Source organism: Lissotriton vulgaris, chromosome 12 (genome assembly GCF_964263255.1).
Source record: "Lissotriton vulgaris chromosome 12, aLisVul1.2, whole genome shotgun sequence".
Classification (NCBI taxonomy): Eukaryota; Metazoa; Chordata; class Amphibia; order Caudata; family Salamandridae; genus Lissotriton; species Lissotriton vulgaris.
The window spans coordinates 110,533,063-110,549,778 of NC_141700.1; the positions used below are offsets into that span (position 1 = coordinate 110,533,063).

At 44.6% G+C, this 16,716-nt stretch overlaps 1 protein-coding gene across 1 annotated transcript in view; it reads left to right on the forward strand.

Annotated features, from left to right (window-relative positions):
- The window catches only part of LYSMD1 (LysM domain containing 1), a 33,779-nt gene extending 18,227 nt beyond the window's left edge, over nucleotides 1-15,552 (forward strand). The window contains exon 3 of the mRNA XM_086947429.1: nucleotides 13,054-15,552. Within this exon, the coding sequence (XP_086803555.1) occupies nucleotides 13,054-13,231 (178 nt within the window). The 3' untranslated portion in view covers nucleotides 13,232-15,552. The remainder of the gene's footprint in view (nucleotides 1-13,053) is intronic.
- The last annotated feature ends 1,164 nt before the right edge of the window (nucleotides 15,553-16,716 follow it).

The following is a 16,716-nucleotide window of genomic DNA, read 5'->3' on the forward strand; positions in this document are numbered from 1 at the left end:
TTTGTACCCAGGAGCCGGGAGATGCGGACGGCTCCCCAAGCGTAGCTGACACATATCATGTGGGTGCCGCATATCTGATTCCTCAGAGTTTTAAACCAGCAGAGAACCTGCTGGCCTCCCGTTAACCCGTCTTCTGTGTTATAGCTCAAGGTGAAATGCCTTATCCTCACGGGCTGCCCGTTTCTGGAACAGGAGAACCCCTCATTCACGACATCAAGAGTTGGGAAAAGACACCCCCGAATCATGACCCCCCCCCCCCCCCCCCCTCCCCGTTTTGGCTTGCAAAGCCATTGGCGCCTCATCGCATTGGTGGCATACAGGTGGTTATCGTGTCATAATAATAACTTGCTTTACATGGCTCTTCATACGTAGTTTTGCCATCTGTAAATACTAACTAGCATGTGTCACCATTATTGAATCCAATCACCAGGTTAATTGTGCTCAATAAACGGAGTTCAGAAGGACTGAAGTCTTGGTGGGCCTGCTGGCATCCAACCTCTTGATGTGCAGGCCACAGAATACTGACTGAATGTGGGCGGACCGGAATAACAGGCGGGGAGGCCGGATATAGTGTGCTATGTTCAAAGGTTTTTATTTGGAAGTTCTGAACAAAGTCTGGTTGGAGGGTTGGTTAGGAGGATGGATCTGGTTGGATGTGCAGGGTGGGGTTGCTGGGACGACGGTCTGGCGTTTCTTCTTCTGGCTGCTGTCGTCCTCACTGCCGTAGGGTACTGGCACTCCTCGGAGGCATGCAAAGGAGAGAAGAGTAAAGGGCTTTAGTCCGGGTCTAAGGACGTCTGAGCACTTCCACCGACACCAGGGAGTGAGGGGGTGGAAACTGACCGCGAGGAAGGGACGGCAAGGAGGGGGTCGAGCAAGAGAGGAAAGGGGCAGGGGGGGGCGTATGGTGGGGACTGTGCGCAGGCTTCTTTACACAGTGCAAGTGATAGGAGTCAATATACAGTGCCTTCGTGCTCGTGATGTTCTAAAGACAATATGTACAACTACTTATGTACAACTACTTACAGGGGGAGGGGACACTGAGAAAGGATGGAGTGTACTCACGTGCCCCGCCGCAACTCTCTTCAGAGTTGCGGCCGCTCTCCAGCCACCTCCTGAGGACGCCACCAATCTTCGCTCCAGACGTCCTCTTCCTCGTCCTCACTTCGGTTTTGCTGCTCCGCTCCGCTTACTGACGGTGGTTCTCCGAGTGCCGCTGCCTCCTGCCACGAGTCCGCTGCTTGGAACCCCTCTCCTTTCTTCCCAACGGTTTTTCTATGTTCCGGGCAGGCTTCCTGGCAAACAGTTCCGGAGTCAGAGGCGGCCGTGTCCGGTTCGTCAGAGGCCGCCGCACTTCCGGGGACAGGGAAGTGTGTTTCCGGTCCTCCGGGTTCGGCTGTCACCGCCGGCTCTTATATATATATATATATATATATATATATATATATATATATATCTCCCGTATGATGGGGGCGCTGCATGACCGGCCGCGGGAGACGGGGCCCCCAGGCTCGGATGTCGACCCGGGGAGGTAAGGGCCGCTTCGTCTCCACACTGAGCCACCTCTGCTTCCTTGTACCTCCTCCTTGTATTACCCTCAAACCACTGCGCACTGTTGCTTCTGCCCAGTTAAAGGCAACAACAATTTCCCAAAGCACCAGTGAACAAACTCCAGCCTCTCAACACTGATTCGTAATACCAATTTTCATTGCTCGGAGCCCCCTGGCACCCTTGTGCCTTCTACCCTACCCCACCCCAGGATAGTGTTTATATGGACTCAGCCAGTTAGCACCGACTTGCTCCTCCTCAAAGGTGTAGACCTTTCCGAGAGACCATCCTGTTACATGGAAGGCCTCCACCGCAGACACCACTGAGCTCTTTTTATAGTGGCTTACTTGTGGCATAACAGCTAGGGCTGCCGACTTAGGAGCTGGGGAACCAGGTTCGAGTCCCGGCGTTGTCTCAACATCCCATAATTCTGTGCTCATCACTTAATCTCCCTGTGCCTACCACAAATGAATTTCGCCTGTCGTTCTGTAACTTAACTGCGCTCCAATACCTTTGGGTAGAGTTCATGGTATATAAACAAGCATTTGCAATGCAATAGGTCTCGCATTATTTAAGTTTGAGCTATTGGTGTTGCATTATTTTTAGCAATAAATAAAGTAAAGGAGGCCCCCTTAACTGTCAACTTTGGGACAGGGGAGATAGCGTAGGAAACTTAAGGACGTCCCACAGGGTTACCAAAAAATGGGTAGGAAATGGAGTAGCAAACTGCAATACGTTCTGCAATACCTTGCAATACCTGAAATATACTTCTATTGATCTTCAGGACATAGAATACAGAGTATACATACAAACTTAGACCTATTAGACCACCAGAAGCTGTAAATATAATTGCATACATGCACATAACACATCAAATGTAAAAAAACAGATCAAGAGATAATGTTTTAGAAAAAATATATATATATATTTGTCAAATTATTCCCAAAAAGTACATATTCAAAACATCATCATAACAAATCATTAAAAAACATACATATTGCATGTTGTTACATTTATTAAAACATTTTTTTAAAAAAAGGACAACTCATAAACATTCAGGTTAAAAGAGTTCAAAAGAACAGGGGTCGACGCGGCGTTTCGGTTACAGTGAGATAGACAACCTTCTTCAGGACCAAGTTCTTAATGGTTATAGTAGCCTCCAACTAAATCCAGGAGGACAATTTGTCGGTTGTATAATCCGGTATGGGAACTGAAAGTAATTCCTGTTATAGTTCTATAGTTCCTCACGGTATCTTAAGATTTTATGGGGATAAATCTTATGCGGGTAGTAGGAGCCACCGATAAATATTTCTTAGATCGCCAGGTATAGATTACTGGCAGTAGTGGGTGATGCACTTGCTTTTCATTATTTAGCATTCAGTTCGTGCTGGGCTTTGTTCTGCCACTGGTTCTCGAGCTTTATATTCGGCCTCCCTGCTCCTACTCCCGTCGCCGTAACTCTTCTCCTAGTCTTGTAATTCGATTACAAGACTAGGAGAAGAGTTACGGCGACGGGAGTAGGAGCAGGGAGGCCGAATATAAAGCTCGAGAACCAGTGGCAGAACAAAGCCCAGCACGAACTGAATGCTAAATAATGAAAAGCAAGTGCATCACCCACTACTGCCAGTAATCTATACCTGGCGATCTAAGAAATATTCATCGGTGGCTCCTACTACCCGCATAAGATTTATCCCCATAAAATCTTAAGATACCGTGAGGAACTATAGAACTATAACAGGAATTACTTTCAGTTCCCATACCGGATTATACAACCGACAAATTGTCCTCCTGGATTTAGTTGGAGGCTACTATAACCATTAAGAACTTGGTCCTGAAGAAGGTTGTCTATCTCACTGTAACCGAAACGCCGCGTCGACCCCTGTTCTTTTGAACTCTTTTAACCTGAATGTTTATGAGTTGTCCTTTTTTTAAAAAAATGTTTTAATAAATGTAACAACATGCAATATGTATGTTTTTTAATGATTTGTTATGATGATGTTTTGAATATGTACTTTTTGGGAATAATTTGACAAATATATATATATATTTTTTCTAAAACATTATCTCTTGATCTGTTTTTTTACATTTGATGTGTTATGTGCATGTATGCAATTATATTTACAGCTTCTGGTGGTCTAATAGGTCTAAGTTTGTATGTATACTCTGTATTCTATGTCCTGAAGATCAATAGAAGTATATTTCAGGTATTGCAAGGTATTGCAGAACGTATTGCAGTTTGCTACTCCATTTCCTACTTATTTTTAGCAATGCCAATAGCTCAAACTTTAATAATGCGAGACCTATTGCATTGCAAATGCTTGTCTTTTGAGTAGTGAGGTGACACTCCTTCGCTTTAGCGGAGGAGCCGCCCCTGCACACAGGTACATTTGCACTTTCTACCGTTAATATAGAATCAGCATTATGTCTTGCCTACTGACCACTTTTAGCAGTCTGTCGTTGACAGATCTCTTTTGGATCATATCAACACTTATAGCGGACATAGTGCCAGCTCTGTAATTAACATTGGGCGGCCTTCTTGTCACTCTCATTCGCTTGCCTTTAATTCAGTGGTTTTCCTTCATCTTCTTGTATTTTTTAGTCCCATGGACCTAATTTTTGTAACCATTATTTTAAGAGTATGACATGTATCCTTCCACTGCACACACTTAAGTAGCTACTTTTTTTTTCTTTAGCACTCTGTGAGTGTATGTGTTGTCTGCTCTATTCCGTGCTGCTTTTCCCCTGAAATACAGGCTCCTCCTGGGGATTTGCATGTTGCCCCCTCCTCCACCAATCCAGCTCATCTATTGCTTGTTCCACCTCCCCTGCCCGTTTGTTTCTGCTTTTTATCATTTTTTAGATTGCTCATAGAGGATTCTAAGTAGGTTGTTTGGGATCGTTGTCTTTTATAGTTGAATGAAAAAGCCACATATGAGTGAAAATGGAAGATGGGGAGGAAAAATGCTGATGTCATGTCTGGAGATACGAACAGAGTTGGTGGATGTTGTCTGACATTCCGCTAATTATATAGAGGAGTTTTGGAGTGTTACAAAGGAAATATGAATGTATTAAAATGAGTTGCATAGAGGAATCGGGTGGGAGAGTGAATGAAGAGATTCCTGATTTGGCACACAGCCTGCAGACTTATATAACCAAGCTCCGTTCCAGTGTTCAAATTAAAATTTCGCTAAAACTAGGTGGACTTCGATCGCAAGGTTGGATTTATTAACGGTAAAAGATGCTGAAGTGAGCCCATTGGAGTCCAATGTCTGTCTCAGTAGAGTGAGTTTCTCACTTCCTACCACAGGACTCCTGTTTCATGTCCAATAGTTGCCAGCCTCTCACACAGTCCTGTAATATGCGCTTCTCAAGCTGCCCACCATTGGGAGCTTCTGAGTACTGACCAGTGGCCGATCTGCACATGGCTTCAGTGCCTATCTTTTGTATTGGATCACTAATTCCTGTACGTAGAGCCGCCCACAGTACCACCTCAAGACATACTCACCACTGTGACGATAAGCTCCATTCAAGGACCAAAAGTGCCAGCTTATGTTACTGTTCAGCAGAAAGTTCCTTTGAATCTTCACCTGTGGCAGATTGCCCACTGATGCTCACAAGTTGTCATACAACCATCAAGTGATGGCTTTTAAAATGCTCAGGCATTTCAGTCTCCCCCAGTTGTTCCTTACACTGCCTACACTCAGTCTTCTCCTATTTGCTTCCAGTTCCAGCTTCTCACTGTGCTCACCCATATGAAATTCACACATTAGTCTCTGTTGCCAACCATTCAGATTTCTGACCAGTGCCAGACACTTAGAATATTGACAAGAGCTGGCTGATCATACTGCCACCCAGGGCCCAGTTCTCAGGCTGCCATCCACGGCCATCTTCACAGACTGCTGACCTGGGCCATTTTCTGAAGCTGCCTTGAAGAATAAGTAGAGGTTAGCCTTTTAACTACCCAACTCAGATTTGTATATGGGCATCGCAGTTGGAAAAGAAAAATGGGCTTAAGGGGTACTGATAGAACTGCTCTTGGAATCAACCATTTGCAATCAAGCCCTCAAAGTCAGATTAGTCTCACCTCTGAGCTACAGCTTTCAGGTTATGACTCCCGTCAGAGGAGTAAGCCAAGACTATTCCATTAAAGCTTAGTAGAGTGGTGTGGTTAGCTGAGTGGTTCTTGGAATTATGGCATAAAAATCCCAAACTGTAAAGTGTTGTATTTCAGTGGAACTTCTCGCCTTTTCTAGCTTCAATTAACGTTTTTTATTCAGATTTCCGCTCTAGTTTAATGGCTTGAGATGTAATCTCCCTAGCAAATACGCCTGTTGTGAATTTTATTTTAATTTGCTTGATCGAGCTACCACAGCTTTGTCTGTCTTGAAGTTTGATTTTATGCATATAGTTCGAATTTGTAGAACGGTTGCTTGTGTGGTCTGAAGCGCATTAACTAACAATGCTAATATTTTGATACTTTCAGATGTTGGAACAGAGCCCCAGTATTAGCAGTGCTTCAGAAGATTGTCTTTTGGCTGCAAGGACCTGGCTGCCTTCCAAGGTCACTTGGACAGCGTAGAGTCTGGGACCTCAGCCAATATTTAGATTTATTTCAGAAGCATGTATGTCAGAACAAAAAACATCTTGTAATTTGCATTAGGTGAAAAGCTATACAGTTAATGGGGAACAAAAAATGAAAAGAGAGGTCCTCTTGCCTCATTCTTTCTGGTTAGAATTGGTCTGTTACTGTAACAACAGTTTAAAGTATGTCTTGGTAAGAAAAGGAAATGAGTACCTGTTTCTTGATTTTTTTTTTTTTTTTTTTTTTTTTTAATGTGATCGTAATATACATTTGAATAAAAGTAGACCAATTATAAGTGTGTATGTTGTCTTATCAGATAGGGGAGTGGACCGAATCCTCTTTATAAACCCCAGTCTTTTGGAGTCTGCAGAGGGGTGTGAAGGTTGGCCAAGGTGCTGCTATGTGTATACTCTGGATGCTGCTTGGAATGATTCCAAAGGGTTGAGGAGAAAGCCTGCAGCTTTCACTCGCACAGATTTCCATGAATTAAGTGGAGCATCTTGAGCCAAGAACCTACGAGAATGGATTATTTTTATGATAGAGGTTGAACCATTCCTACGGATTCCTCTAATGACAAGTCTTCGAGAATTAACCTGTGCATTTAAAACTTACAGGGTATGAAGGGTTAGATTGTGTGATGGTCGCTAGAGAGCTTTGCTTTCTCTGAGTTGTTAATTGTTATTAATATAAACCCAAATATCTGATTAAGAACTTCAGTAAAGACTAGTTAGTATAGGGTTTTGCTTTCTGTCTATAAAACCTATGAGGAACTTTTTTTGGGATTGAAATGACAAATATTTCACCATTTGTATGTTTGATTCTGTTTTATTGTTTGGTATAGTGTGCATCATGATAAAAAAAATTATAGACGAGCTTGCAAATGATAACCAGATCTTCTTCTTTCAGACATGGTTTGTGACTAAAACCCCATCCAAAATAATGTCTATTTCTAGAGGATAGTGTCCAAAGTCCACGGTTTCTCACTTATAAACCAGGGGCTATCTCTACAGGTATAATGTCTTCATCAAAATATATATGCTTGATATAAAATGTATTTTAGGATGCACCATTTGGTTTACTAGCCTCCTATCTAGAATAGACATCAATGACTTACTATTCTCCTGGGTTGAGAAACTTGTTTGGGATCTGCTTTATCCCTAATAGAGATATTTGGGGTGACTGCTTTAAAATTATTATATTTTTATTTGGGTGACAGGGCTGTTACACATCTTTTTCTGTGCTGCTTGTCTAGCAATCCTTAAAAATGAATTGCACAATTTATATTGGCCAAAGAGCAGAGTTTCTCTATGGTCAACAGGAATAACATGTCTTTGTTGATCAGCAGGCTGCCTTTCTTGCGTCATATTGTATAACGGCTAAAAAGTAGCGTCGTTGGATGACAGATCCTACTGTGGTGGGGTAGTATACCATAGAAGAGAAACATGTGGGAGAAGATCCTGTTGAAGCAGCACGGGACTAGCCTGTTGCAGGCAGCGGAGGTTAGTTACAGTTTGATGGATACAATACATCAAAATGTGTTGGATGTCTTTTTTCTTAGTTTTTAGAGGGTATAGGAACTCTAAGAACGCTAACTATGGAAGACACAACATCTGCATATGATCCTTTGGTTCTTGGGGTACTTTTAGATCAAAGCATCAAGGGGCCATGGTAGTGCGAGACTGAATGTCTTTGCAGCTTGTGGTATCACTTTGCTTCTGCTTAATTGAACTTTCTATACATGTTCGTATGTGGAAAAAGTTCTGCACATTTACATCAGCGGTGCACAATTTCAGTTTGCCATCTGCAAAATCTGATTCATGTGCCATTGAGAATGGCTGCTCTGTATGTACTTGGCGGCAAAAGGGTGAGCACAGCAAGGGAAGCCATTGCTGTCTATAAAGCAATTTGAAGGCGAAAACCTTGTCCACCCTTCCCATTTGTGCGATGGTACAGCAACTGGTGGCCTGATCCTCTTTGGACTGTTATTCTCCAGTTCTCTTTGTATCCCTCGCTGCACAGTAGGGTGTATTTCCAAGCACCCACATACAATAGAAGTCTTTGGCTGGAAGCGGGATGCAGTGTTCAGGTTTTTTTCCCCATGCATATTCTATCTTGTGTTCAAGACTGGCCCTTTGCAAACTTATTGTCTCACCTGCATATTCCTGCATAATTCCAGAACCATGCAAAATGTGTATTTTACCTATTACCAACCACTCTTTGTGACACGTTATAGATCAGACCCAGATATATAAGCCCTTTTCGTATGGTCCTTGGCCATAGAATGATTCTTGGCAATGGTCTGTCTTTACTATTGTCAGCTATTGTTGCACTTGAATGGAAACATTTTGTTACACCCTTTGTGCCCTTTCCTTGACATTGATGGTTAGGGCAATCAGTGATGGCTTTCTACAGGTGGTGGAGAGCATTTGAAACTCAGATACTATATGAGGGAAGAGTTTACACTTGATAAACTCAGTGTGTGGCCAAAGCTTCATCTTTATAAAAATAGTGGTATTTTATTTACATGCAAGAGGATAAGGAAGCATGATTATGGCGGGACACAGGACACAAGACGGCCCTGGTGCCTTCTGGGGCAAGGAAATAAAATCACTGATATAAACATTGGTCCTGTCAGGCTCTATTATTTAGGTAACATTTACCTCTATTAAAAATAGATATCGGAAGGTGAAATATTTGGATGTCTTCCACCGGCATCAGGGACTTTTTGCTTTTAAGTATTTATTATCACCTTTGATTGTTAAATTTCAGTCAGTGAGATCAAAGATGTTAAAGGAAAAAATTGTAAATTCTGCAATACATTTACTATACAAGGTTTGATTCAAGTTCAAGTTCAGGGATTTATACAGCGCACTACTCGCCCAGAGGGTCTCAAGGCGCTTGGGGAGGGGGGGGGGGGGGGGGAGTTCATTATTTGTCGAATAGCCAGGTTTTAAGTTCTTTTCTGAAGGAGATGTGGTTTTGTGTAAGGCGGAGTTGAGTGGGGAGTGAGTTACAGGTCTTGGCCGCCAGGAAGGAGAAGGATCTACCACCCATGGTGGATTTCCGGATGCGCGGGCCTGCGGCAAGGGCTTGATTGGAGGATCTTAGTTGGCGGGTGGATGTGTAGAAGGACAGTCGAGTGTTGAGGCATTCGGGTCCTAGTTTGTAGAGGGCCTTGTGTGCGTGGGTGAGGAGACGGAACGTAATTCTCTTGTTGACGGGAAGCCAGTGGAGGTCTTTTAGGTGTTCGGTAATGTGATCTTGGCGAGGGATGTCCAAAATGAGTCTCGCTGATGCATTTTGGATGCGTTGGAGTTTTTTCTGTAATTTGGCTGTGATTCCGGCGTATAGTGTGTTTCCATAGTCCAGTCGACTAGTGACCAGTGCGTGGGTGACAGTCTTTCTTGTCTCGGGGGGGATCCAGCGGAAGATTTTTTTGAGAATACGAAGTATGTTGAAGCAGGAGGATGAGACGGCGTTGACTTGTCTGGTCATCGAGAGTGATGAGTCTAGGATGAAGCCAAGGTTACGTGCGTGGTCTGTGGGTATGGGTGCTGTGCCCAGCGCCGAAGGCCACCGAGAATCGTCCCAGGCAGAGGGGGAGGATCCTAGGATGAGCACCTCCGTTTTGTCTGAGTTGAGTTTTAGGCGGCTGTGTTTCATCCATTCGGCTACTTCTTTCATGCCTTCGTGAAGATTGGTTTTGGCGGTGTTAGGGTCTTTGGTGAGGGAAAGGATTAACTGGGTGTCGTCGGCATAGGAGATGATGTTAAGGTTGTGTTGGCGTGCGATGGATGCGAGTGGGCTCATGTAAACGTTGAAGAGGGTGGGACTGAGTGATGATCCTTGTGGTACGCCACAGATGACTTCAGTGGCCTCGGAGTTGAATGGGGGGAGTCGGACTCTTTGAGTTCTCCCGGCGAGGAATGAGATGATCCAGTCCAAGGCTTTTCCTTGTATGCCGATGTTGTTGAGGCGTTGTATAAGGGTGCTGTGACAGACTGTGTCGAAAGCGGCGGAGAGGTCGAGTAGAATGAGGGCCACTGTTTCTCCGTTGTCCAGTAGTGTTCGGATGTCGTCTGTCGCTGCAATGAGGGCGGTTTCGGTGCTGTGTTTGGCTCGAAATCCGGACTGGGAGGGATCGAGGGAGTTGTTGGATTCCAGGAAGGCGGCGAGCTGGCTTTTGACGGCTTTTTCAATGACTTTGGCAGGGAAAGGGAGGAGGATATGGGTCGGTAGTTTTTAAGTTCAGAGGGGTCTGCTGTGGGTTTTTTCAGGAGGGCGCTGAGTTCGGCGTGTTTCCAGCTTTCTGGGAAGGTGGCAGAGTTGAATGAGCAGTTGATGACATCACGGAGATGGGGTGCGATGATGGAGTCTGCTTTGTTGAAGATGTGGTGGGGGCAGGGGTCGGTTGGCGAGCTGGAGTGGATTGGTGTCTTCAGTGGTGATTGGATTCCAGGCGCTGAGGTTGTTAGTTGGCGGTGTAGGTTTTGAGGGGGGTGGGGAGGGTTGTTCGCAGGGAATGTTCTCGAAGCTGTTGTGAATGTCTGCAATTTTGTTGTAGAAGAAGGAGGATAACGCATCGCAAAGGTCTTGGGAGGAAGTGATGTCGTTGGATGCTGCGGTGGGGTTGGTGAATTCTTTGACGATGTTGAAAAGTTCCTTGCTGTTGTGGGCGTTGTTGTCGAGTCGATCCTTGAATGCTGATTTCTTGGTGGATCGAATCAGTTGGTGGTGTTTGCAGGAGGCTGCCTTGAGGGTGGTCATGTTGTCGGTGGTTGGGTTTTTTCTCCATGTTTTCTCTAGGGTACGGCATAGCTTCTTGGATTTTTTTAAGGTCATCACTGAACCAGGGAGCCTTTTTGCTGCCTGATTTAATCTGGTGGTTTTTCAGGGGTGCTAATTTGTCTGCGCTGTGGGTGATCCATTGCTTGAGTTTGGTGGCAGCTTGGTTTGGGTCCAATGAGAGGGTGGGAGGGTTTTTGGTTGAGTGATGTGAGGAGTTGGTCGGTGGTGATTTTGTTCCAGTTTCTTCGAGGAAGAGGTTGTGGGTCGAGGTGGATTTGTAGCTGAAGTGAACACAACTGTGGTCTGTCCAATTGAGAGCTGTGGTGCGATTGAAGGAGATGTGTTTGCTGGAGGTGAAGATAGGGTCGAGCGTGTGTCCGGCTACATGGGAGGGGGTGTCAACAAGTTGTTTGAGTCCGAGATTGGCCAGGTTGTCCAGAAGGGTGGTGGTGTTGCTGTCATATTTGTTTTCAAGGTGGAAGTTGAGGTCTCCTAATAGAATGTAGTTCTCGGAGGCGAGGGCATGTGGGCTGATGAAGTCAGTGATGTCATCGCTGAATTGTGTACGGGTTCCTGGAGGCCTGTAGATGAGGGTGCCTCTAAGTGTGGTCCTGGGGTCAGTGTGGATCTGGAAGTGGAGGTGTTCGGCGGTTGCAAGATTCTCGTCGGAGCTGGTCGTGATTTTGATGGTGTTCCTATGGACGATGGCGATGCCTCCTCCTGTATGATTGGTGCGGTCTTTTTGGATGATCTTGTAAGCGTCCGGGATGGCTATGGCGATGTCGGGTGCTGATGATGCGTTCATCCATGTTTCAGTAAGGAAGGCGATGTCCGGTGATGCAGTGTCGAGTAGGTCCCAGAGTTCAGTGGCGTGTCTGTGGACCGAGCGGGTGTTCAGCAGGATGCACTTCAGGTGGTTAGGATCGGGGCTGTGTTTGGAGGAAGAGGATTTGGTGTGGGTCCTGATGCAGGTGAACTTGCAGGAGTGGCAGGCGAATGGACCGTGGGTATGTCCTGGGGTGGCTTCGCAGCATTGTGGTGTGCGTCCGGGGTTAAGGGCAAAGAGGGTGGCGGCGTCATACTTTATGCGGGAGGAGTGGGTTTTGTGAGAACCAGGGGGTCTGGCGCTGGGCGCGGACGGGCATAGACGGGCTTACCTTTGGCAAACCTCGGCGCGCATGGGGCGTGACCGCTGCGCGTTACCGCTGCGCGAAAATGCATCTGTCATATGCGGATAGAGGAGGGGGAGGGGCGAGGTAGGATCAGCTGGGAGGCGGGATCGTGGTGGAGGGGACCGGCTCCGAGGCACAAACAACAGCAAAATGGCCGGTAAAAGTGAAACAGGCAGCAAGATGGGGCACACAAATGAATACTCTGTAATGCTTCAAGCTCTAATACAGCGCTAATACAGTCAGCCGCTCGCAATTACTTCTGCTAAAAAAACACTCGAAATTGCCTAATATTAATAATGAACACTCGGAGATGCTTCTAGCGGTTTAAGCGCTAAGGCAGACAGCAGCTATCGCACACGAGTATCACAAAGCAGCCAACGATTCCAGTGGAGCAGGGAGGCAGGGAGCGACTGCTTCTGAAAGCGCCAGGGCGGTCACAGCAAGGGTGCCATTGTGCCATTATGTTGGGAAATTCCTCATCACACAATGAATATAAAGGTCATTAATATAGAGCCACATACACGTCGTTACTCCCAAGAACTCTTGATTTTGACAGAGCAGGGAAATGAGGACAGGAAACTGTTGTCATTTTGCCAGGGGAACAGAAAGGGGTCAAATGGAAAAACTGGGATTGGGACTCTCGAATCCTGGTCCAAATTTGACAAGTTAACCTGTGGGGGGTCTTTTTCTCTTGGCCACATTAGCTATCATCTACTTATGACTTACTAAGCCATGTATGCCACGTAGAAATACTAGTTGTCGCACATCTAGAGTTTTCATTGGTTTACTCTCTAACCTTATGGAATGACAGCCATAAAATACAGTGTATAGCTCTGAGGCTTTCTAGTGAAATGCTTTGCAGCATTTGAAAACAAAACAATGAATGTTGATAATTTTTTGTTGCATGCTCAAAATTGTCATAAGCTACAGGACTTGAAGCCATACATTTTCTTCTTCTTACAGAGGTATAGGCGAGACCACCGTCGGTTCTAGCAGCGCATCCAGCTCACAGCGTCCTCGGACCAGCCACGCAGTCTCTCCTCGCACACAGCAGCGCTCCTTGCTGGGTCCCGTACCTCTAACTAGAACCACATTAGCTGCCACACTGAAGGACCGGGAAGATGAAATCTTCAAGCTCTGACAGGGATCCATCGGACGTGCAGATTCCTTCAATAGTATAAGACTTTGAAGGCAACATTTGAAAGATCTGATCGAAGCTGCCCATAAAAGAAGAACAAGAGGATGAGATGTTCCATCGCTTCACAAAGAGATCCCATTGTGAAATGTCCTCCCCTCTCTCGCTCTTCCGTATCCCCACCAGCTGACCATGTGTTGTTAATAGCTTGTGATCCCAATGTGAACAAGAGACCTTGTAGGATGGTGAATACACAGAGCAGTGTGTGGGCTCTGCAGTGTGGCGATGAGATCTATCGTCTGGCAGAAAGATGGAGGATGGCGATGACGCCACATACTGCCCTGCCCCGGACATCCAAGTCCAGCGGGGTGGAAGAAGGAAGCAATGGGCCATGTATCCCTTCATCATCTGCATTCCTGTGTCCTCTCGATTCTGACAAAGAAGGAAAGGGAGGAACAGTAGGCTGGTGTGATTTTGATAGGGACATACAAAGTGGTCAAATGCAAAAGCTGGGTCTAAAACTCTGGGCTCCTGTTTCCACATTTGACACGTTACCATTGGTGAACCTATATAAACTCCATATCTTGACTGGGAAAAAAAAATAACACAAGCATGGTCTCATAAATATGATTAATTTAATGCCAAATCTGCTCATTCTCGGACTGGGTTAGTAAGATACACCTAGGATCTTATTGGCTCTTTAACAGTTCATCTAAAGCTGGTCTGGGAGGAAGTCCAGGGTTCATCTTTCTTGGTGTTGAAGGTCACTGGCCTAGTAGTGGGAAGCCTCACCAGCAGATGTAAAAGCTACTTGGAGGTGGAGTGGATTGAGTGGCCTGTGTATGGAAGGAGGTGAACAGATGTGAAAAAAGATTTACAAAATAGCCTCCCTGCATTTATTTACAGTACGCATTTCAGAGCATTTACCTATCCATTTCTGAGATGTTTTGAAATGAAAAGCAATACAACTAGTTCACTGACTCAGCATTGAGAACAACCTTTTTCAAAGCCAATAGGCATAGCTTGCATTTTCATTCATGGCTAAAACATTTAAAAAAAATCCAGCAGCAGCGAAAAACCATCAAAGGATTGTTTCTGTTTACATAGCATCTATGAGATGAAGAATTAATTTGTGATGATTTGGTGGACTTTTGAGATGTGAAGTAGTCCGTCCTGCAGTGAACAAAAGAACAATGATCCTATTGCACTATGAGGTCCTCTTCATTTCTGAACCAGTTGAGGTGTTGTTGGTGCCATACATCCCCCCCCATCCCTAGAAATAAGATGCCGCCTTGCCTGACTTTCAATTTTCATTGGGAGGTGTGCAAATGGGTGACATCTTCGTAGATATTTTCTGCTATGCACAATCCACGACGCTGTGTCCCCGGTGCTGAAAGAACTTGGAAGCATTAATAACACATCCAACAGTTAATCTTTCTTAGAGCGACATTCGGTCATGGTAAGACTTGATAACCATTGAATGGACATCAATTCACAAAAATGCCAAGGGTAGCAGAAGTGACGTCATGTACACTCTGACACCTGATGGCATCACAGGGTTTATCCATAGTGCAATTGACCCAAAGCTTGAAAACAATCTTAACATAAAAGAAGATGACTAGTCGCAGGTAATTCATCTTAGAGGCAAGAAGCAAATAAACTGAGTGGACCACAAGCTCACGGCAAAACACACCTGCACCTACATTGTCCCCTAGGCTGGCTTAGAAAAGCACACGGCCAAGTCCTTAAGTGTGATAAATATGATTTAAGTGGCTTTGAAGCAATCCAGCTTCCATCTTTCCTCTGCAGTGAATGGCTGAAAAACTCTCACCACAGTTCTCCCTAAAAGAATTTCAGAGTTGTGCTTTGGTTCACTCTGTCTTGGTGAGAAATTTGCATATTTCAAATGTGCACTAGGCATTTTGGGCAGTGATATTGCTCCAGTGCCTGTGTTCAATTGAAAGTATAGGTTTACTTAACATCTGTTTTTGTGCAAGTGTTTATAGCACTAACTGAAATATTTCTTACAAAATTAATATATTTTCAAGCAATTTTTATTTCAGTACCAAATTTGCCATGGAAAACAAATAAAAGTGCAGTTATGTTTTATTACTATATCAACAAACAGAATTCGGAATTTAATGATGAACGTGGTTACAGGTTTTATTTATTTTCGCATTTTCAGTAATTTATTTAACATGACATGAACTATACTAAATTCATATATGTTTAATCAGGATACTAAAAAGACTATCGAATCCGTACATCCATGTCTGTATGTTTTTAATATTTTGGTTTTCAAATAACACTTTTTGCTTTTCTTCTGTTTTCTGCGCTTGTTCAATTCTTTAACTTGATAACTGACGTCCTAATGATCAGCCTCTATTGTCAGCTGCAGGTGACCAACATTGGACGAGCTCTGGAAATGAGTCCTCGTTTGGGGTTTGGTGTAGGGATGTAAAAAAAAAAACACAACAACAAAACACTTAAACCACCTACTTTTTTCTCCACAAAATTGTATGTATTGTACCTATGGCTTATAATTCACTGCCCAGTCAAATCTTACTGAGTTGCTGAAAATTCCTGTAGCTGAATGTCCGTTTAGTTTAGGTAGTCATTACTTATTGAATAGACTCAATTTTATTGAAAAACGCTTATTTATTTTGTTGAAAAGGCTGCATTTTCATTTCTTAAAAGACTGATTGCACACTTCATTCAACTAGGCAGTGGTTGCAACTTTATTTAAACATTGAGATAAACCCCATTGTTGTTCCAAAAGTGAATTACAGACCATTATTGTTATGAATTATCAGAGCTTCGCCCATACCATTTATGAGTTAGAGCCCCTTTCTTAAAGGAAAAGTAAGCAGTTCTGGATCGCCATCTGTGGTTATCTTAGGCCTTCTTGTTCATGATAGGCGTCTGGTATTCTGCTATGTGGGTGTATTATCTTTTTAGTATTAAATCTTTTTATTAAGCAGCAAAGGAAAACATAGCACCTTGTACAGCCAGTCGCACCTTCCTGGGCACAGAGCGGTCAAGCACAGTTCAATAGCGTAAACATGGCTAATAGATGCTCCTATTGCGAGCGTTAACACAGCAAGCCGCCTACAACCCATCCGGGCCGGCCGCGTCATGAAGGCTGAAATGCAGGTGTATTTGGCGAGGATAATGAACATGAATAAAAGAGAAAACTGGAAGAAAGAAAACAAACCCCCACCCTCCTCCCACAACCACCCCCCTCCTTGTCCACAGAGCAAAGACAGAGACCATAGGGGATCACCTCTCTAACCGGTGCCATCGGATGCGGAACTACCCGGGGTTTTGCGCTTGCGTGGCTCTGCCTTAAGTTCTGGAAGTGGGGTGTCTGCAAGGCGTAGCAGTCGCAGGTAGCAGGGGCAGCTCAGCTCTCGGAATTCTCCTGTCAGCAGGGTCAGAAACGGTCGCCAAAGTGCTGCAAAGTCTACTCCCTTCCCTGCCTTAGCCAGTGA